We start from the raw sequence: 21,364 nt of genomic DNA on the forward strand, positions 1-21,364 counted from the left end.
CAGGCTCTGATGCACACAGCCTGATAAGTCTTAAAATATTACAAATCCTATTATCTGTTCTCAGTCCTTTTAAAGTATGGATAATGGGAAGTCATGGAGAAGATGAAAAAAAATGTTTTGACAAATAATAATTTGTGCTCTTCAATTATTTCAAGGGCATGTTTTTTTTTTATTTGTGTTTGTGCCTTTTTAATGACTTAATCTGTTCTCTCAAAGTACTTGATTTATTATTTGTTTACACAAAAACAGAACAAAATGAGGTCATAATATTCAGATTTTAAGATGGTTAAAAGATGTCAAAACATCATTATGTCTCCACATATTTCCACCAAAATCCAAACCACACTGCATTAAACCCAAGCAGAACTTTTAGATTAGATTGTTCATGTTCCAGCAATTGTTAAATTCTTACACAGATGTTATTTTGGTTACTGCTTTGACTTTATATCTTTTTGACGATTATTAGAATTTATTTTTACTGCTGTGTATCTGTGACAATTTTGTTTTTGTCTCTATTGTAGGCCATTATTTATTGTTTCATATGTGCACTTGTAGATCATTGGAGGAATGAGTTATAAAACAAGGAAATGAGTTAGCATTGTAGCGTTAAAGGCTCCCTTTTCTGTAAGTCAGTGGGTTTTTTTGTAAATTGGTTGTTTGGTTGGAAGTCTGAAATTTTCTGCTTTATTGGTGCTCTGAATGAAGCTCAACAGCGCCAACCACAGGCTGCGAAAAGGATCACAGGCTATCAAATCATTGCCAGAAATACAGATACAGAAACATGCTGATGTATTGTAAGAGGTCAAGAAGACGTCTTTATCATTTCAAAGGAAAGATTGAAAAAAAAAAGAGATCTTAAATATTACAGCCAACAAATGCCAACAATGTGCAAATTAATTCAAAGACATTATCAAGTGTCATAGTAAAAGATAAAGCTATTTTAGTGGTAAATATGTATGAGAAACTAGGAGGATTCCTTCATTTCGTACAAACACAAATTGACAAAACATGGCTAGCCAGCTAGCACACCTATGGAGAGTAACGCTTTTGGGCTCCGTGTATTTTCTTATTGATAAATACTTTTCAAAATCTACACTCACTAAGATATAGATATCATTGTTTTGTTTATTGGGAATTTTAAAGTGAAGAAAGATTAATACTAAACTGAATGTCCTGTAATATGATGTGTGGTGAAGACTGTGCTGTTAAACCCTTGTTCTTACTTTAAATTGTATATTTCACTGTCAAGTGTTATCCTCTTCATTGGCTTTCTATGTAGAGAAAGTAAATGAACCTTTAATGTTCTAACATTTAATGTTCTAACATGTTCCCTTTATTTACTGTATGTTTCCTCCAGATATGATCCGAAAAGTCAGCGGCGAAGTGACCAAGCCGGCCTTCGGGTGCCAGGTGACCATCCAGTCAGAGCAGGAGAAACAAATGATGAAGATGTACCGCAGGGAGGAGAAGAAAGAGAGGAAGAGAGGCAAAGGAGTGGATGAGAGCGACTCTTCAGATGCTGTCATGACCTTTGACCCAAGAGAGATGAGAGCCCAGAGGTATATCATCTCTCCGAACTTTCTCTTGGTCCTCTTTCCCTCATTAGGGGTCCAAGCAGCACCATTCGCTGCTGGAGATAGTTTTTGCTCTCACTATTGTTCTTCATCCTCTTTTTCTCTGCTCAAAGAATTCAAGACTAACTGTCACCAAAATTGGCAGATGGCGTGAAAATTCCACCCACTACTCAGGCGCATGAAATGGCACTCATTGACCTCAGGATGACCCTCTGACAATCAAATTTACATTTTTGCAGTTATTTCTACAATGTTTTGGCTTAGAGCCAAAATTCTTTTGCCATTTTAATCTCTCAATTCTTTTGCATTTTTGCACCTATGTGCTTTTATTTTAGAAATGCAATTTCTTTTCACTTCTTTGCCAATTTTCTCTAAATCTTGTTTTCGAGAACTTCATACGGAAATCTGTTTTGTAATGACGCATTTTTAAACCCGAGTCTTTAAATTCAGTATCACATAAATGGTCATGAATTGAAATAGACTTAATTGACTAGACAAATTATTAGATTTTATATCTTGTAATCAGCTTTTTGGTAAGAATTGTTGAAAGTTGGCTTATATTACAGAAAATCGAAATTTCTGGATCCTTCACATTCCTATCTTCATGAAGTCTAAAAATCACCTGAACGTCCTACAGAGCTGAACATTTTCCAGCACATCCACCGAATTTTGCCAAAAGTTTTCCTCATTGCAACCTTTGGTCAATTCAAAATTCTGTCACTCTATAAATATTTTTAAATGTGCTGAATTAATTCACATCTATATCTCCACAAGTCTTCATTCAAATGCTACCAAAGACTTCATTTGGCTACTAGATATAAAGTGTTTCAGATGGTGTTTGGATCAGTCAAATAATGAATCTTCAGTGATATTTAATAGCTTGTTGTAATTTGTATGAGGCATATTTTCTTTCTTCACATCTTTAGCCAAATTTCTCAGAATATTTGACAATACACCTCAAAGCAGCAGAATAATGTGAGATTTTTTCTGAACTTAATCATCAAGGATTTGACTGTTGCAAGACAAATCTCAAATATGCAATATATGTGTTAAATAACACAAAAGGTATATATTCACCTTAAGTAAACAGATGTTCATTCAATTCATAATTAATCCAGTCAAAACCTTCTTGGCATGTCCCTCAGTGTTTTTGATTTTCATGGTTGTAGAAACATGATGATGAGCTGGTTTACTCAGTAGTTGAGTGGTAAGTTGGTTATCTTTTAATGCAAAGGTTAAGAGTTCAAGTAATGCTTTAACCAGCCTGCACATGTTCTAAATCTTTGCAGTTCCATGTTAAGTTTTGACATTTACAAACAAGGTAGGAGGGCACGGACATTCACTTCTACAGGTGCAGGATAAAAAAACATCAAACCATATTAGAGGCAAATAAAAGCGCCGCACTTTTGTTTTTGCGTTTTGACATTTCTCACGTAATAGCACTATTAGTAGACATTAGGGGTCAACAGAATATTGGTTTGGATGATTATTGGGGCTGATATTTGGTATTTTGCCAATTATCTTTATCAGCATTTTGTTTTATTGATAATGAAATGCCAATAAAACTTAATTAAAAACTGTGCATATTACACTTGACTGACACCAGGGAAGACAATCTGTGATACATGCAAAGAAAGTGTCAGCATGGGAGGAACTTTTACTTTGTAAAACCTCAGGGAGCTATTTTTATTTAAATTTTCACTTTACTATTAAAAAAAAATCATTTTAAAGGAAGTTAAGATTTTTGCTTTCTGTCAAATAAGCATCCAAATGATTGTAAACCTGCTTGAACCACAGTCATAGCCACATGGCACTGTCTAGTTTTGATTTTGTTTTCTGTTTTTTATTTTTTAAATTTTTGGTCTCCACCTATTGTCTCAGGTAGCCACACCAGAACCAACAAGCTTCTGCATTTTTCCTGGCAACTTTTCTTGAGCTTTACCCCCCTCCAAAAAAAAAAAAAAAAGCACAGCAACACTGCAGCTTGTCACACCTTTTTTTTCCAGAGGATTTTTCAGAAAGTTTAATTTCAGAGTATGAAAAAAAAGAAAAAAGAGCAGCGATCTGTTTAATTAAAAACTTAGCATGACCAAATCCAGCCCAGTGTGAAGGAAAAGATTAGCAGAGAGGTAAGCCACTTTAGGAAGGAACATAATGCCTCACATCTGTGCCTCTCCTTTTGAATCACTGCACTGTTCATTCTAAAACTAAAAGAAGGATGGATACCAGGGTTTGTGCATGGGACCTATGGAAGCAGATATGACACTGTGCTGCTGTTGCTGTTAAAGGGACATCACTGATTATTCCTTTTACTTTGACAGAAGACTCTTAAGTTGAATTCTTTCTTTCTTCTCAGTTTGAAGTATTTAGTTTTACCCCTTAATGCAGTTTAAAGATACCTTTTTGGGCTTTTCATTGCATATGTCTTGTGTTTACCTGTACAGGGAGCAGGCCCTGCTGACCGCACGACGTGAACCTATACTGAACAGAGAGAGAGTGTATGAACGTATTCGATATCCCAACGTCTATGACAGCTACGCAGAGGCCACAAAGATGCCTGCGTTTGTTGGAGGAGCCAGGGTGAGTCTTGAACAACTGTTATCTCTGAATCCACTGTTTCATGCTGCTTATTGTGTAATGCGCCTTTAGCCTTGGATATTAACAAAATGGAGATGTTGAAAAAATAGCAATAGTGGTGTATGATCAGCTTTTATTTATTTATTTTTTTCATTTCTTAAAACTGATCATTATGAAATAAAGGAGCACTGGATTGTCGAACAAAGAACTGACTGTAATCTTTGTTGTGGTACAGTCCAAAATCACAGTTTTCACAGTTTAGTCTGCTCCAACATTACACCCTGGTAACACACATTTTACCTGTATGCTTTTGCTTGTATGTGGCTGTTTGAATATATTTTTAGTAGTCTATTTCTTAAAAATCAAAATCTACTATCCCTTTAGTGTTTGATTGTATAATTATTACATGTTACTTGAGGTGGAAATTAAAAGTTTAAGTTTCATTTTATGATGCTATCAGTGTTACTTAAAACAGTAACAACTCTGCTGTATGTTTTTTTAAGCTCATTGTAATTATATTTTTCTACCAGTCAGTTATTGTGCATGAAATACCAGAGTCATCAAATCAAATCAAATGAGAGTTTTGTCATATTCAGAATGCTTCATTATTGCAGTGACAAAACTAAAGACCAAAGTTGGTGAATTGATCCAAAATTGATTTTAAATTTGAATGTTAATAGTTTCAGCCTTTACAGGGATGTGTAGTGCATTGAGAAAGTATTCAGGCCCTTTCACTTTTTCATATTTTTTTAAGTTGACGCCTTTTGCTGAAATAGTTAAGTCATTTTTTTCCTCAGAAATCAACATTCAATATCCAGAAATGAGAAGCAAAAATACAGTTCAAAACATCTTTGTAAATTTATAAAAAAGTTTTCAGAACCTTTGCTTTGGCCCTTTTATTTTAGCTCTGGTGCCCTCCATTTCTCTTGACCATCTTTGAGAGATTTTAACAGCTTGATTGGAGTCAATGCGATACATTCAGTTGGTTGGGGTGAGGTGGAAGGATCTGCCTTCAGAGCTCAGAGACGATTTTAGGATCTGGGGAAGGCTATAACAAAAAATCTGCTGCATGGAATGTTCCAAAGAGCACAGCGGCTCTATAAATCTTTAATTGAAGAGGTTAGTACCAAACAGGACTCTTTGTAGAGCCCTCTACTCAGCCAAACTAAGCAACCCAGGGAAAAGGGCCTTGGTAAGAGAGATAACCAAGTATCCGATGGTCACTCTGGCTGAGTTACTTTCAAAATATAATAAATCAAATAGCTGAATCTTGAAGTGTCTGATAACATCTGGAATGAAGGCTTGCTTATAACTTAAACTTTCTCAATTAACTTGAGGTACAAACAGATTCAAATAAAAGTCATCCATAGGCTCCATTACTCAGCGACAGAGCTAAAAGAAATGTATCTGTCTGTTTCGACATTATTTCACAAATGCAAATGTGCAGAGGCCTCTCTTACAAGCCTCTTTAAGTTTTCTCTGGGATCTACAGATGGGAAATTGCCCCAGACTTAAGTCACATTTAGATGTAAACGGAGATACTAAAAACCGAAAATACTTTCCTCTGCATTTTAAAAAAAGTCTGTGTTCATATGCTAACATTGTAAAAACTATCCTTGTGTACATGCATCCGCAAAAACAACCAAAAACGCTGTAGTTTGCATGCTACGCTAGTACTTAGTGGTGTAACTTGTTATGACACACCACAGTAGAAGACCATATGCATGTGCATAAAGGCCTTCTTCTACAGAGCGGTAAGTATAAACAAACAAGAAGATAATGGTGAAGAACGCATGCATGAGAACCAGCAGCATTGATAAACTCACCACAAACACAGCTCAGCAGTCCGCCATGTTGTAAATGTTGGCCTACTCGTGCATGGCTATTTGTCAGAGAAGTAATTAGCAAGTGTGAAGTGCGGCTCTGACATCACCGTTCTCACAGGATCTGGGCATTGCCAGTTTTCACGTCGACAGAAGGGGTGGCGTTTAAAACAAATTACACTCTGGAACCCAGTTTCAAAACTTTGAGTTTGCAGGCCCCCGAAACGCTGTTGTCATATGAAAGAAAGGCCAAACCACAACAAAAGTTTACGTTTCATTCAAGAAGCATTGCTGTGTAAACGGCCCTTTGGAACTGGAACTTTTTAGATGCTTAAAGTCTCTTTTAAAGTTATTCTAAGAAGATGATTCAAACCAGCTGGAAATCTCCTACATCCCCCTGCTTTCAGAGATGACTCAACAAAATGATCATAATCATATTAAAACTCAGCCGGTCTTGGCTTTATGGCAAAGTGGCCAGACAGAAGCCTCTCCTCTCTGAAAGACATAGGGAAGCACCTAATGGACCCTCAGACTCCGAGAAACAAGACTGTCTGGTCTGATGAAACCAAGATTGAACTGTTTCTTAGTCTGGAAATCACCTTCCCAGCATCATGCAGTGGTAGTGTTTTTTTGTTGTCAGGGTCTGGGGGCTGGTCAGGACTGACTGAAAGCTGAATGAAGCAAATTACAGAGATAAACTCAATTAAAACCTGGTCCAGAGAGCTGAGGATTTCAGACCGAGTCCAAGAATTTCCCTTCCATCAGGAAAAGACCCTTAGCACAGAGCCAAGACAACACCTGAGTGGCCTGGGGACAATACTGTGAACATTCTCGAGTGACCCAGCCGGAGCCTGGACTTGACTCCAGTGGAAGATCTCTGGAGAGACCTGGACATGTCCACCTATATTCCTGATCCAGCCTGACAGGGCTTAAGAGGATCTACAGAGAAGAGCGGCAGAAAATCCTCAAATCCAGATGTGCAAAACTTGTCGCATCAAACCCAAGAAGACTTGGGAGTGAAAAAATTTCCAACTGAATGCTTCAACTAAGCACTCAGCAAAGGCACTGTGAGAGAGTCACTTATTTTCATATTTTGTACTTGGTAAAAATGTTAATGTTGGTGTATAGTAGTAACTAAAATAAAGATATTTTTATATTTACATTACTTATTACTTATTATATTTTTTCTGTTAGAACGCAGGCAAAGTTATGTACCACAGCTATGGTGCTGTAAGGCAGTTTAGTGCTCATGACAAAAGAGGACAGGATGATGTCGTGCTAGAAGACAACGAGAAGTCTGTGTAGGTGTGGATCCACATACGTTTTTGACCATGCTTTAACATGTACCATTTTATGAAATAGGAATATGACATCAAGTCAGAAGTGGACCAGACGAGATCTTATTATGGAAGGACTTTACGTACTGTTTTTTTTAATTTTTATTTATTTTTTTTTTATTGCAAAATAAACCTTGTTAAAGTTTTTTCTTGCCTTGTGTGAGTACTTGGATTCTACAAAATGGAGCTGGAACGCGAGTCAAAAGCTGAGACACCTTGCAGACTAAGTGGCCTAGAAACTGTGGTATGTTGAACTCCAACCGTAGTCTGAATACTACATCAATGTGGTATTTCAGTTTTTCAGTTTCAATAAAATTGCTATTTTCGCTTTGTCGTTTTTTGGTATTGAGTGAAGATTGATGAGGGAAAAAAATATTTGAAAGGATTTTAGTATGAGGCTACAAAATAACAATATGTGAAAAAATAAAGGGATCTAAATACTTTTGAATGCACTATAGTTTTGGGGGGGCTTTTGTCTTTCATTTGACATTAAGTGGACAGTGATGAGACATAAAATTAGAGGATAGGAAGGATGAGAATAACATTCAAGTGTTCTTGCTGGATTTGATTCAGGAACAATGTGTCTTACTATTCTATGAAACACAAAATTTACCTTTCTCCTTATGTCATGAAGATGAGTTGTGAATCCCAGCTGCCACATATAACCACGAATCACGTTAAAACCTCACTGAGTGGGATGACACAGATTTCAATACAATATAGCTAATTATTGCATTATCTTCTGTCACTGGGCTTTTAAGTACTTCAAATTTATGTTTGAAACAAACACTGATTAGATGTTCAAAGTGTTTTTGATCCGCTCTTTGTTCTCAATGAAGCAGGAAGGATAGCGGTATTACAGCAAATTTTCTGTGAAAATAGAGCTGAATTCTAATAGTGTAGTTTGTGACTTTGGATATCCTTCTGAGTGTGTTTAAAATCCAGTTGGCTCATTCTTGAGGTCATTTGTGAGGTCTGTGTTTTTCTAACTGTTTTTGTGTGTGTGACATTCAGATGCTGCTACCCGAGGGAATCCGCAGAGAGAACACTAAGATGTATGAAGAGGTGGAGATCCCACCCAACGAGCCCATGCCTATCGGCTTTGAAGAGAAGCCAGTCTACATCTCTGAGCTAGATGAGGTAGGAGCTGTGGGGTGCTTGTTGTGTTTTTTATCTGTGTTTTTATACTGTGTGTGGATATGTGTGTGTGTGTGTGTGTGTTTGCACAGTAGGGTTATAGACCACTGTGCGGTTTCAAAGGCTGACCGTGACATTTCTGAGGTCAGACAAGGTTGGTCAAAATCATGAATATGTCCAGTCAATAGTGACTCTGACAAAGTAAGCTTAGCAGATTTTGTATTATTATCGCTGTGACAAAATATCCGAACATAATGGGAACTTACATAAAACACTTTGCTCTTCTTTTCTTTTTCTGCCTTTCATTCTATTATTACTGAAAAAAAAGTGCACACGTCTGTGGACAGTAATTGCTGCAGCACCAAAACGTCACGGGTCGAGCTGAAGATAGAGAAAAGATACAAGAGACGTGGTGAAAGGTTACCAGGCAACCACTGGTGACTCCAGGGAGTCAAGAAATAATACCTGGTCAAGAATTACTCCCAGCACCTATGTAGCTGTTTGTAAAAACACAAAAAACACAAAAATGTTTGTTATTAATAACACCATTGGCTGTTAGGCTCAAGTGAGCAGCTGAACAGTAGACAAAACAGGGACTTAACATACATAAGACTGAATGTAATCGATCTGCATCATGTGGAAGAAATGCCAGAAAATAAACATCACTATCTTTAACCCTAGTAAGCACATTTTACACGCTTTTTAGTTTTCATTTTTTGGATGATTTTGGCCGTGTTCATGCATATGGCATACAATTTGGCAAGATTGTGTATTTTTGTCTGATCTTGAAATTTCCAGCTCAGCTCCTATGATAGGTATAAAATACACAGGGTCGTATGCATTTCAATGAGAGTTGCTTCATGGCACATGAAGCCAAAATGGCTCAGTTACATTGCATTAAATTACCTGGACAGTTGGTGCTGCTTCCACATTGTGTGGCCTATAGAGCAAGCGCAATAGAGACTTACAGCGGCCAAGTGTGGCCGGGCAGCTAACTTCCGCTGGCCAAATAGCTAACGTTGTGTTAAGCGCGCCGCTTACTTGAATGGCGATAAAATCAAAGGGGCTCTTCTTCAAATGTTATCGGACCAGATGGATTAAATTCTAATAGTAAAACAAGTCAGTTCACAGAGGTTGCGTTATACAAGAAAATGTCTCTTTCGCCAAGTAAGTCAATAGGAAAGTGTTTTAAGGACACAAGGTACATTGGCTTCAAAGCTCGGCACACCTACTGGAGCCTGAAAGGAAGTCCACAGAGCAGTGGGTGATATCATGGTAGCTATGTCCCTTATTAAACACAGTCTATGGTTGCTGCTTGGTAGAAACTTTTTTTTGGTGGTTTTGTTTGTTTTTTTGTATGTTGTGTAGTGGGCTTGGACAGTATGTAATATTTCATACCTTCAGATGGGTGGTTTTGGCTCAGAGAAGAGTGGGTTGTCCTTTAATCTAAAGGTCAGCAGTTTGATCCCTGGCTCCTCCAGTCAACATGTTGAAGTATCCTTGGGCAAGATACTGAACCCCAAATTGCTCCTGATGGCTGCTCCATCAGTGAGTGAGTGCATGTGGGTGTACCAGGTGGCACCTTGTACGGTAGCCTCAGTGACCATTTTTTAAATATTTTTGTGAATATGACTCATAGTGTGAAAGCGCTTTGAGTGGTCAAAATGACTTGAAAAGCACTATACATGTGCAGGTCCATTGGTTTACCTTCCTGAAATTTCAAATCCTTAACTCACAAAGTTAGATAAAAGAAACATGCCGCTATTCCTCTCTGCCCGCTGGCGGCCAGCTGTTTACAGTCCGGTAACTTCTCCCTCCACCACTAGCTGTCACAGTGTCTTTCAGGTCAGCTGCCTGTTCCACCAGTAGAGACTGGGGACTAAGCTTTGGTGGTGAGTGCTGTGCAATACATACAATGAGTTTAACAGAAGGAAGAGCTCCTGTATTTAGGATGGTATTGAAAAATATACCTTTGGGTTTTCTCAACACCTTGGTATACCTTAATACTGGGTGGCAGTGGCTCAGAGGTAGAGCGGTTTTCCCTTTAATTGAAAGGTTGGTGGTTTGAAACCTGGTTCCTTCAGTCAACATGTTGAAGTATCCTTAGGCGAGATACTAAACCCCAAATTGCTCCTGATGGCTGTACCATTAGTGTGTGCATGTCTGTGAATTATTAAAAACTGAGTAGCAGGTGGCACCTTGTACAGTTGCCTCAGCCACCGCTGTGTGAATGTGTGTGTGAACATGAGTCGTGTGTGAAAGCAATTTGAGTGGTCAAAAACGAGTAGAAAATTGTTATTCAAGTGCAGGTTACCCAAGCCAATTATGTAGTGTCTCTGCACTATATTTGCACTACTATATTTCAGCAGTATATCTGAACTTAGTTATGTATAACTTGTATTACTTACTCAAATGTTAAAGGCTGAACCTACAAAGATTCATTAAGGGACTTGATAGGCAGATTCCAGGCTATATTTTTGATAGAAAACTGAGCAACCCCAACTCTACTAATGGATTACTTTCTCAACACTGCATATTAACTTCTCTGCATTTTGAGGTACTTCTGTATGAAGAACAGGACTTGCCTAGGGGTCTGTTCAGCTGCCAGGAGAGTTTGACGCCCTGGGTATATATATGGTCCCTGTTATCCTCCATTCCAGTGAACAGGGGGAGACTGTGGCTGTAATGGCCAGTGAGTGATGTTCCTTCTTAATGGAAGTGCTGTAGCTCTCAGCCGGCTGTCAGCCGACACAATGACCCGTCAGTCTGAATGACACTTTGACTGACAAACCCACACTCATATTGGTACAAACATCCCCCCTAGCCTCTAGCAGCCTTTACACAGCCACCGCCGGCCTATATTAGGGGGCAGTAGGCTGGAAAAGCTGGAGTTCAGTCTGCTTCAGCCCCTTTGGGAAAGAGCTATGGCAGGAGGACGGAGGATAGTCCACACACATCATTGTCTTTGAAAGGCTCTGCTCCCATCCTGTCTGCTGAAGAGGACTTTGCAATCCATCATTACTGCATCACGAGTGAAGATGCAGCAGTGCGAAAGGTCAGCACTTCCTCTCTGGATGTGGCCTTTTGTTGATGAAGGCCCTGAGGTACAATATCCGTAAACCTCCGAGGCATTTTGTCACACTACAGGAGGCTAGTGTAACTGCTCACCTCTCTTAACCTTCCTGTCACTCATGCTAATGGACATCATAATAAACAAGATTCAGCTTTAGTGTATGTACGTGTGTGTAATTGACTGTTGGATGGAAGTGCGTGCATGTGTCTTGTGCCATGACAAACTGATAAGCAGACGGTTTAATCACATCTACTCTGTTGCTCTTGATGGTTCCACAGTTTCAGTTATTGGCTCGGCTCAGGTGTTCGTCTGTGTCTGTGTGTGTGTGTGTGTGTGTGTGTGTGTGTGTGTGTGTGTGTGTGTGTGCACTGTGCACTGTGAGTGCCGAGGTCTTTTCAATGCCTGTCAATTTCAATCCTCATCACGGTGATCTTTGAGGAGCTGACCATTAATCCTTTCATTAGACACAGGGATGTTTCCGCAGAGACAAGAGTGTTGAACTGTCTAATTGCATTTTGTGTATATGAATGGCAGTGTTTACGTCCATGGCTGTCATCTTTGTTTCACTGAAAAACATTTTTTTTGTGAAGTTGAGTTTCTTGGAGATCAGTGCCATCACATATTATGCACCTTGAACTATTTGTTTGGAAAAAGGCTAGGCTTGCTTTTTTGTGTAATAGGACATGTTTTCTGGAATATTTACTCATTCAGGGCTTCACTGGTATTGTAGTTAAAGGTCAAAGGAACCAGGGGCCTAATTTTGTCTCAGAACTCAATGAACAAGCAAAACGATGGGTATTTATCTTCAACTTCATACTGCAAGTGATAAATCTCAGTTGTACTTCCATCTGCTTGTGCGTGTACAGGCTCATTAACAGTATGTACAGAAAAGCTGCAAGAATGCCCAATGTGGTCAGTAACATCAAAGTCACTAAAGTCTTAAGGTGGGTTTCCATTACAGATTTGATTAAAACTTAAGCGACATTTTCAAAATGTTGATAAAACACAACTGAAAAATTACTGTGTCCATTGAGTGATGTTATGCGACTTTTCTCACGATGTTCTGCGACTTCTCCTCCGGCTATAACATTCCAAGCAGCATGGTGGTGGATGTTTGAAACATCAGCAGCTTTATTTCTATAGCAGCCACCACACTTGCCACTAGCCAGGGAAACTTTGTCCTGCCTGTCCAATCAATATTGTCTTCCAGTAATTCTAGTTTATGCAAGTCCTGTCCTTCATAGCTGAGAAATCCACTAGAATGGACTAATACATACATGACAGGATTTTAGTTCATGTTATTCTACTCTCACAGTAAAATTCCAGGAAGTATGGTGATGGATGTTCAAAACATTAGCAGCTTTATTTCTATTGCAACCACCACAGTAGCCGTCATTATTTCCAATCAAAGGCGACACAGGCATTTCATGGAGCGACAATGGAAAGGCAAGCCCCTTATACGAGGGGGCATATGACATATGAGGGATTTCTGGGAGATGATAGTCAAAACCACAATTCCTCTGTGGAATTGTGGTTTTGAAACTTCTGGATGATCTGCTCAACTTTTGAAGAGTTATGCGATGCAGTAACATCTCCCAGCAACAACTCTAATAGCACCTGCGGCATCATACCCGAGGGAGCCAGTTCCTACTGACAAGCACATAGCCATAGCATCATGTGACCTGTGTAAGTTTTGCAAAACATGGCTTTTTCGAATGCCCTGAAATACCACCTCATGGGAGCGTAAAACTTTTTGTGAGTTTTTTTGCAGTTGATGTGTTTCTATTACGCATATTTTATATTCACAATTTCAACTTGCACAATTTGGGGGTTAATGGAAACCTGCTTATTGTAATGCAGCATTTACAGTTATTTCCTCAAATGCATTGTATTCAGTCTGGCGATTTCGAACAGATTTATCTGTAAGAATGAGGATGAGGAGTGATGGCAATCCAGGATCACAGGACAGTCCAAGAATCGAAGAAATCTTTGAGATAAATATACAGTTAAACTGGTTTCAGGACCAATTCTGCTGTTTTTGTATTTCTTATTTCTTTTCACTAATTGGGATAATTTAGGACGGATTAACGAGATGCATCTGTTTCTAGGGAGCTCATTTCCTGGAAAAGAACAGAACTATTACTGCATATCACAGGAAGCCGTTTGATTCATTGATTCTGCTCTACATAGATATCAGTTAAGTGTTTTTGTGCTGTCTGTCAGACATTCAGCCGTTACTGAATTCCTGTCCTGGCTTCTCCTGCAAAGACTTCAACTTAAACAATCTGAAAAAGGAGATGAAGAATATTCTCTGAGGCTCCATCTCCGTCTTCTCTCACTTTCTAAAAGGCTTATCTCACTTTTTTTTTCCTCTCCGGGTTTCTCCATAGCTCACCAGCAGTTTTCCCTTCATCTTTGAAAGTCCCTGTGTAACTGATATAGATTGATATGGAACCTCTTCTGCTGAGCGATGTGAATTAGCCTCAGTCAAGCAGCAGCTCTATTCATTAACTTAAGCCTGGGCAACTCTGGAACAAAGTGCCTCACTCCTCTAAAGCGCCGGCACACAATGCCTAATAAGTCTTTACGTGCTATTAGGAAGGCTTTGAAAGGCAGGCTGAAAAGTCTGACGCTCCCCCCTCCTCCTCCCATTTACACTGAGTGCCGATTGTCATTTATTGAAAGCTGTAATGGGAAACAGGGCTGTGCAAGCCTCTGTACGCCTTTAATAGCTCTGTGAAACATTAAAAGTGGGGAATTTATTAGGGTGCTTTTTAACTAATGAATCAGGGGCTAGGCGTCCCACGCTTGCCTCTGTGGTAAAAGCCTTCCTAATTTATCTGAATAAATATGTTACTCAGTGTGTTGTGAGTGAGAGCAAGTGTCACTCTTTAGTAGTACTGATGGACCAAACACACTCAGAAACATACACTACTACTGCTGCTACATTACTGATGTTCCTCATCATACTGAGACAAGAGTGGACACTTGAAGTCAAATATAGACCAGAGCTTTTGACAGCACACAAATCTGAACCACTCATTGGTGGAGATCTACTCAAGCTGCAGACAGATTCTGAGGAATGACACATTCCCACCGGGACATGGTCTATACAGGGAGAAGGATTAAGGAAAGCACAAAGCTTCGCTCTTGAGCTGCTACAGGAGAGCCATAATGGACTGGTGGGGTTGAAAGGAAACAGTCATGAATGACTCTTCCTCCCAATTTGTACTGTATATCTTGTAGCTGCTTGACACTCAAAGAAGTACTTCACTGCTAGAAAGATGGCCTTTTAATAATACCTGGCCATGCATGCACTAGAGAGACCCAGATACTTTTGAAATTGGTGCTACATGATGAGAAAACAGAGAAAAAAGGTGCTTTTGCTTAAGAGTTAGAAAACCCACAACTACCAGAATGCACTGTGTCGCACCAGACTAAAAGAGGCTCCCTCAGGTGGGTGAAATAATGCGAGTGTATGTGTGAAACAGTTGCAGCCGACAAGAAACAATCTCGTATTACAGTTAAACAGTAAGCAAAAGCATGTTTCTGAAAACATTTGAGGCAAAAAATGATTAAACTCAGTAACAGAATCTTGTTTTATATTTGATCTGCGCTACTTAGTTGTAGTGTTTGATCCTTTTGGCCTCCGTTTTCACTGTACAGGAAGCAGAATGGCACCTACTTCCTTCACACAAACTCTCACTTATAACAGCTAAACAGGGCACTAAAATGTTTTTCTGGAAAAAAAAGGTTGTGAAACAGGCAGTATAGTAGTAGTAAGCATGATTTTTTTTTAGGTCATCACTGCTTAGTTTTACAGTTTGATCAGATAAAAGTCCTAGATTGAGAAAAAAAATATAGAGGGGCAGGTTTGTCTCTTGGTCCACTTCTTCAGTCGTTGTATCCGCGGAGGTGGCATTGGTGAAGGGCAGAACAAAAATGCAGAAGTACAGCCTGTAGTTTTAGAAACAGTCTAGACACTCTGCCAGAGGGCGTGTTTTACTTCAAATTGTGCTATTTGGTTTAGTTTCGCCTGGGGGGAGGAGGGATATCTAGGCATTGGTCAGATGTAGGGAAGTTTACCACAGATTGCCCACATTTTTACAATACAAAGCTGGTTGAAAATTGTCAGTGTCCCTTTAAGGCTCTAATCAAGCAGCAACCGCCAGCTGAAAACAAAGCAGATGCACAGGTGCTCAAAACTGCTGTTCAGAAAATGGCCACTTGAGGCTGGTCCATAACAGAGTCAATCCCTATTAGACCCCTCTAAAAGAAACCCTCGCTGTCTGCAAGATGTCCCTACAGTTTGTGAGTCAGATCCATCCCTTGCTCCTCCACAGCTTCAATCTCTCATCCAAATACAATCACTTCTGGTTCCGTAATTCAAGATGGGAGCAGCCTGAATGCCAAACTCAAGGCTTCAAAATAGTAGTCCACAAACCAGTGGGGACGTCACAGCAGTTACGTCCATTATTTATGCAGTCTGTGGGCACACAGCCCAGTCTATAGATCTGTGACTTTATGATGTAAACTTCTTTCTCACTTATCAACAGAAATAGTGTTGCCATTAACAGATTAACGTCAATTGCCTCTACTTTGCCATTCATTTAGTGGTGTGAAGTTGTCGTCTATGAAACCCAACACCTCTGAAAAAATCTGAAAAACAAGAGATCATGCCCTTTGAGCTACTGGACAGCTTTTAGTGACACTCATGTAGAAAGTGTTGAGAATCACTAACAGTAACTTTATACGAATCGAAACAACAAAAACAAAAAATAGAATCTACTGGAATTAGTTAACAAAATTGTATTTGTGTTAAAGAAGAGAAACTAAGGGCAACAGAATGGTGGTGTACTAATAAAATTAGTGCTGAGTACATTTTTCTGAATTTATCAAGACAACATAATATTGAAATGATAGATTAGAAAAGAGTGAGGCCTGTTCTTATAATATGATTGAACAGTTACAAAACAAAGATAATTAAGAACAAAGGCCTGCTTGAAACTACAATTGCCATTTGTTAACAAAAGTTTGACAAAATATTGTTAGGTGGGCATGGTATTTCCCACACTGTAACGGCTCAGGGGAAATTTAGCATAACGCACATTTCTGCAGCACTAATTTCAGTACAACGGAATCATTTCATATTCACTACTCCGCTGCTCAGTTCCTTTTGTTAACAAAAAATATAAAAACATCTGTGCAGGAAGTGTTGATATTCACTGACAACAGCTTAATACCAATGGGAAAAAAACAAACTAAACAGAAGAGTAGAATGGACTGCAATTTGTGAGTGATACAAGTCTGTTTTATAGCTCTATATCACAAAATCTCCTCAAGGGAATTAGGGAAAAAATGAAAAGAAAAAAAAAATCAGGAAGAATAACTGAGGAGTTATTTCTCTCCTGGGACAACCCCTTTGCTGTTCAGCAGGTCTTGTGTTTACTTATTTACTTGCATAAAAAGTCACCAAAATGCAGGAAATTAAGTGTCTCATAGGAAACCAAACTTCTGTTTTTTTTTTTTTTTTTCTTCCTTTCAAATGCGTGCTCCCTTGTATCATTCGGTGTCCCCTCTCTAAACTGGGAGGTATGTCAGTTAAAACAGCGAGGGCAGAGCTCTCCATGAGTTCTTTTTTTTCCTGAGCAGCAGTTTGTGACTGTCAGGGTGAAGAATTTAACTTGCGATCTGTTCAAAGCTGATCAGATAAGATGAATGGATGACAGGAGCAGTTGTTGTGAGTGACTGCAAACTTTGAGAACCAGCCAAATTAACAGTTAAGTTTCATTTTCCATGCACCTGACGTTCTGCTGCTCCATCTGTGCGTACTCCCTGCGCTCTGATAGTGTGGTGCAATGCACAACCTAATGGTTTACATAATTCAACAGCACTACAAATGAATGATCCAGCTCCAAAAATAGAAAATCTATGTGTGTGTGTTTTTTTTTATCGTGGCAGGTTGCCACAATTAAATAAATGTGTAGGAATCCCTGTAGTTCTGCTATTAATCCAAAAATAAGGCCACTATTTGAGATAGTTTGGCATGGGAGTGAATGGATTGTTTGGTTTTAGAATAGGGCTGTCAGGGTTAATGCGTTAATTTGGATGTGATTAAGGTCTGTGTTTATTAACGCATTTTTTTTTTTGATTGCATTAATCACTGGCCAACATTCCCTTCCTTAAGAGGCTTTCCTGGGCAGAGTTTTAAAGCTAGCGTGAAGATACTGATATCATATGAAACTAGAGGAGGAAACTAGTGATGCCAACCATGTCATGGTACTTTTTCAGTAAGGGGGCAGAATAGCACTCCAAAGCTTGGCTAAATTTTGGGGATGGAAAAACAGCATGACCATTTAACAGGGGCCCCTTGACCCCTGACCTTCAGATATCTAAATGAAAATAGGTTCTTTTGGTACCCATGAGTCTCCGCTTTATAGACATGCCCACTTTATACTCACCCTATGCTGTCATTTGGTTCCTAATCAAGACAATCTGGTAAGAATTGCTTCACCTTGTCAATATGGAACTTCAAAACTGTTTTGAAATTCAAAATAATAGAATTGAGAACATGTAATTAAATGCAATTAAATGCCATTAATTGCAATTAACTATAGAAATTCTGCGATTAATCATGATTACAAATTTTAAATTGTGACAGCCGTAATTCTAAGCATTTTGCTGACTCTTCTTGCCTTACCTTGATCTTACCCACTACTCAGTGGATAGTCAGTGTGTCCAAATGTGTGGTAAAATGCACTTTGGGTGTTGAATGATGTGTCTGCTTCTTTCTGTCTCGGCTCATGGGAACAGGTGAGCAGGCCTGGTGCTGCTGTCACGCCAGTATGTTTCGCCACCACAGCCCTCACTCAGCATGCTTTGATTCTCAGGGCTGTTGACAGCTTGCCCTCTCCTTTCCAGTGCAGGAAGCAGTCAGTGTATGAACGCAGGCCTGCAAAGATGAGGCAGAACTGAACAGCCCTCCATCCATAATTAATCCACCTTAATTGCATTTCCTAATCCAGTTTTGATGTGGTTCCCCCACAGCACACAACTGTGGCTCTGTGTGTTTGCTTAGACTTGCTAAGCAGAAGCTGCAAGTCTTTAAGGCTTCTTTGAAGAATTCAAGGATTCAAGACTTTTCCGCTCCTGTCTGATGGAGTGAACTCTCAAAAGTCCATCACATTTAAATTAGACGTATTGTGTGTTACTTCATTTGTACATTTTGTTACCTGATCCTAATTTAGTTTTTAGCTTTTAATCTCATTTTAGTCAGTTAATCATTGTTTTTGGTTTAGTCCAAGATAAGAAAAACAACAAATCATATAAATAAATCTTGATTATATGTATTATTACATAACATTTTATGAAGATTAAAATTTTGTCAAAGTTTTCTGTTATATGTCAAAATCGTAGTATAAACCTCTATCAGACTCAGTTTTTGTTTGAGGTTTTCTCTGTAAAAACAGCAATATTTTTGTAATATTTATGAAAATTCAATCACATGAAAAAAAATAGAACCAACTAAAACACATCCTCAAGTGTTTGATGACATTGGAAATTATGTTTTCGCCCGCATTCTGCAGAAGTAGGCATGTTTTCTTTCTATCTCCGCTGCCATTCTTTATCTGTAATTCTGCTTTTGGCTTAGTTACAAAGTTCAGATTCAATCAAAAATTTGAGAGGACTAATTTAAGACCCAGTAACCTTTGCTATAATCAGCTGTTGCAGCATACTTTTTAGGATGTCAGACATTTGAAATTCAAATCTATGGCAGCTTTTTAACTCCATTACATGGCAGGGTTGTATAGGATTGTACTTGATTGTAAGAGTTCCCAACTATTTATCTAAATTAATGTATAATATAAAATAATCTGAAACTAAATAATAAACTGTGACATTTGAGCTCCAATACTAGTTGTTTAATCAGATGAGGTACAGGGAACCGTTAACTATAGCCATGCACACCAAAAGAATGTTTTGGGTTTTTTGAAAAGTGAAAAAGAAAAAAAAAAAAAAAAATAATATATATATATATATATATATATACACACACACACACACACACACACATATATATATATATATATATATATATACATATATATATATATATATATATATGTGTGTGTGTGTGTGTAAACAATTTATGTAATGTAATAAATTTTTATGTAATTTTTTTTTTTTTTTAATTGGGTGCATTAAAATACCCTGAAGGTCCAGAAAATTGCCTCCTGATTAGAAGTTATACTAGTAACAGTACATTTTTAGAATATTGACAAGGACAGCTTTTAATTATGACTAGTAAACTAGTAAATACATAAATCAGTAAAATAAAACAGAATTTAAATGTTATGTATCAGCAAGGCCTGAACAATTTTATTGAAACTGATATGAGAGCAATTTTGATATAAACACTCATGATTTAACCATACATTATAACTATAGATTTAACTTTATAGTATGTAATATATATTATACACATGCTGTCAACATTTGAATCTTTGCCTTGTTAACAAATACTGTCATACCTTTCTGACTTTTTTTGTCCTTTGACTTAGACTTAAATGTCATTCCAATTATACACAACAGTGCACGTGAAACGAAATTTCGATGCAGTTGGCTCAGAAAATAATAAAACAGTATTAACATACAAAGAGTGAAACACTAAATAAAACAAACACTGTATATAAAAATATAATAAATAAATAAAAATTGCATATATGCATAAACATATTGCACAATGGAGTATCGTATTTCACTTTGGTAGTTAAAGTTTATGCAAGTGCTGTCCATTGGAATGGACAAATCTGCTGCACTTTTTAGCTTGTCGACTTCTGAATGAGACCACTGAGATTTAGGGCTGAAGCTGTTTGTCTTGTCACAATGCTTATCAGTTAGATATTAAAATTTTTAATTTACAAATCTGTTCTCACGTAACATAACAAAAATATGTTATGAGTAGACAACTATGTAGGTATAATAAAAAAAAAGATTAATTTGGAATTAAATTTTTAAAAAGTAAATTTAAAAAAAAATTACTTTCATTATCATAGTAAAAAAAACAGTAACGTAAAGTACATTGCATTTACTCAGTAGAAGTATTATATACACTATATATATATAGGCCTGGAGTTTTTTTCAAAGGAATAATTAATATCACTCTGTATCCTCATGTTAAAATAACAGTAAAGAGCTGGCAGCACAGATGTCAGCAATATACAATAATTTTACAGTATTCATACCATAAAATGACTCATACTGTTATATAGAAATCCGGTATATTTCTATATTTCTACAATATACAGTAAAATACTGACAGTACAGATTTGATATACCATTATTTTACGGTATCCATATTGTTTAACGTTTTTGCAGTCTATTACCATAAAAATTTTAAGACGCATAAAGCCTTAAAAGTTCAGAAATCAGGTTCATACGGACAGAATTTATTTTGCATAACAAAACAATAAATATCTTAGCCTGTGTTAACCACAGACCTTATTCAAAGCATTTTACCGAAAACCCATTAAAAAAACCCAGAGACTTTGAAACGAGGGAACCGGAAGTTCAAAAAAGCTAACAGACTTCAGTGTTTTAGGACTCATTACCTCACCACTCCATTTAAACCGCAGCATACTTTTAAGGGTTTCCTTCCTATTGCTTGAAGTGGAGCAACCCCCAATACATTGCTCAGTGAACCGTTTTAAACAAAAACCGTATTTTACTGTTGGAGTTTGGCTGTATTAACAGTAATTGCTTCCAGTGTTGTGTAATCGAGTGTATAAGCAGATATACAAGGTATATCAACTTCTTTCTTTGCTGTTTACCTAATACCCACCT

The 21,364-nt window shown here is 37.9% G+C and overlaps 1 protein-coding gene across 1 annotated transcript in view; it reads left to right on the forward strand.

Annotated features, from left to right (window-relative positions):
- ascc3 (activating signal cointegrator 1 complex subunit 3) overlaps positions 1–21,364 on the forward strand; it is a 202,737-nt gene that overhangs the window by 37,499 nt on the left and 143,874 nt on the right. The window contains 3 exon segments of the mRNA XM_042490728.1: positions 1,358–1,559; positions 4,019–4,154; positions 8,326–8,451. Coding sequence (XP_042346662.1) covers positions 1,358–1,559; positions 4,019–4,154; positions 8,326–8,451 — 464 coding nt within the window.

This window comes from Plectropomus leopardus, chromosome 7, assembly GCF_008729295.1.
Source record: "Plectropomus leopardus isolate mb chromosome 7, YSFRI_Pleo_2.0, whole genome shotgun sequence".
Classification (NCBI taxonomy): Eukaryota; Metazoa; Chordata; class Actinopteri; order Perciformes; family Serranidae; genus Plectropomus; species Plectropomus leopardus.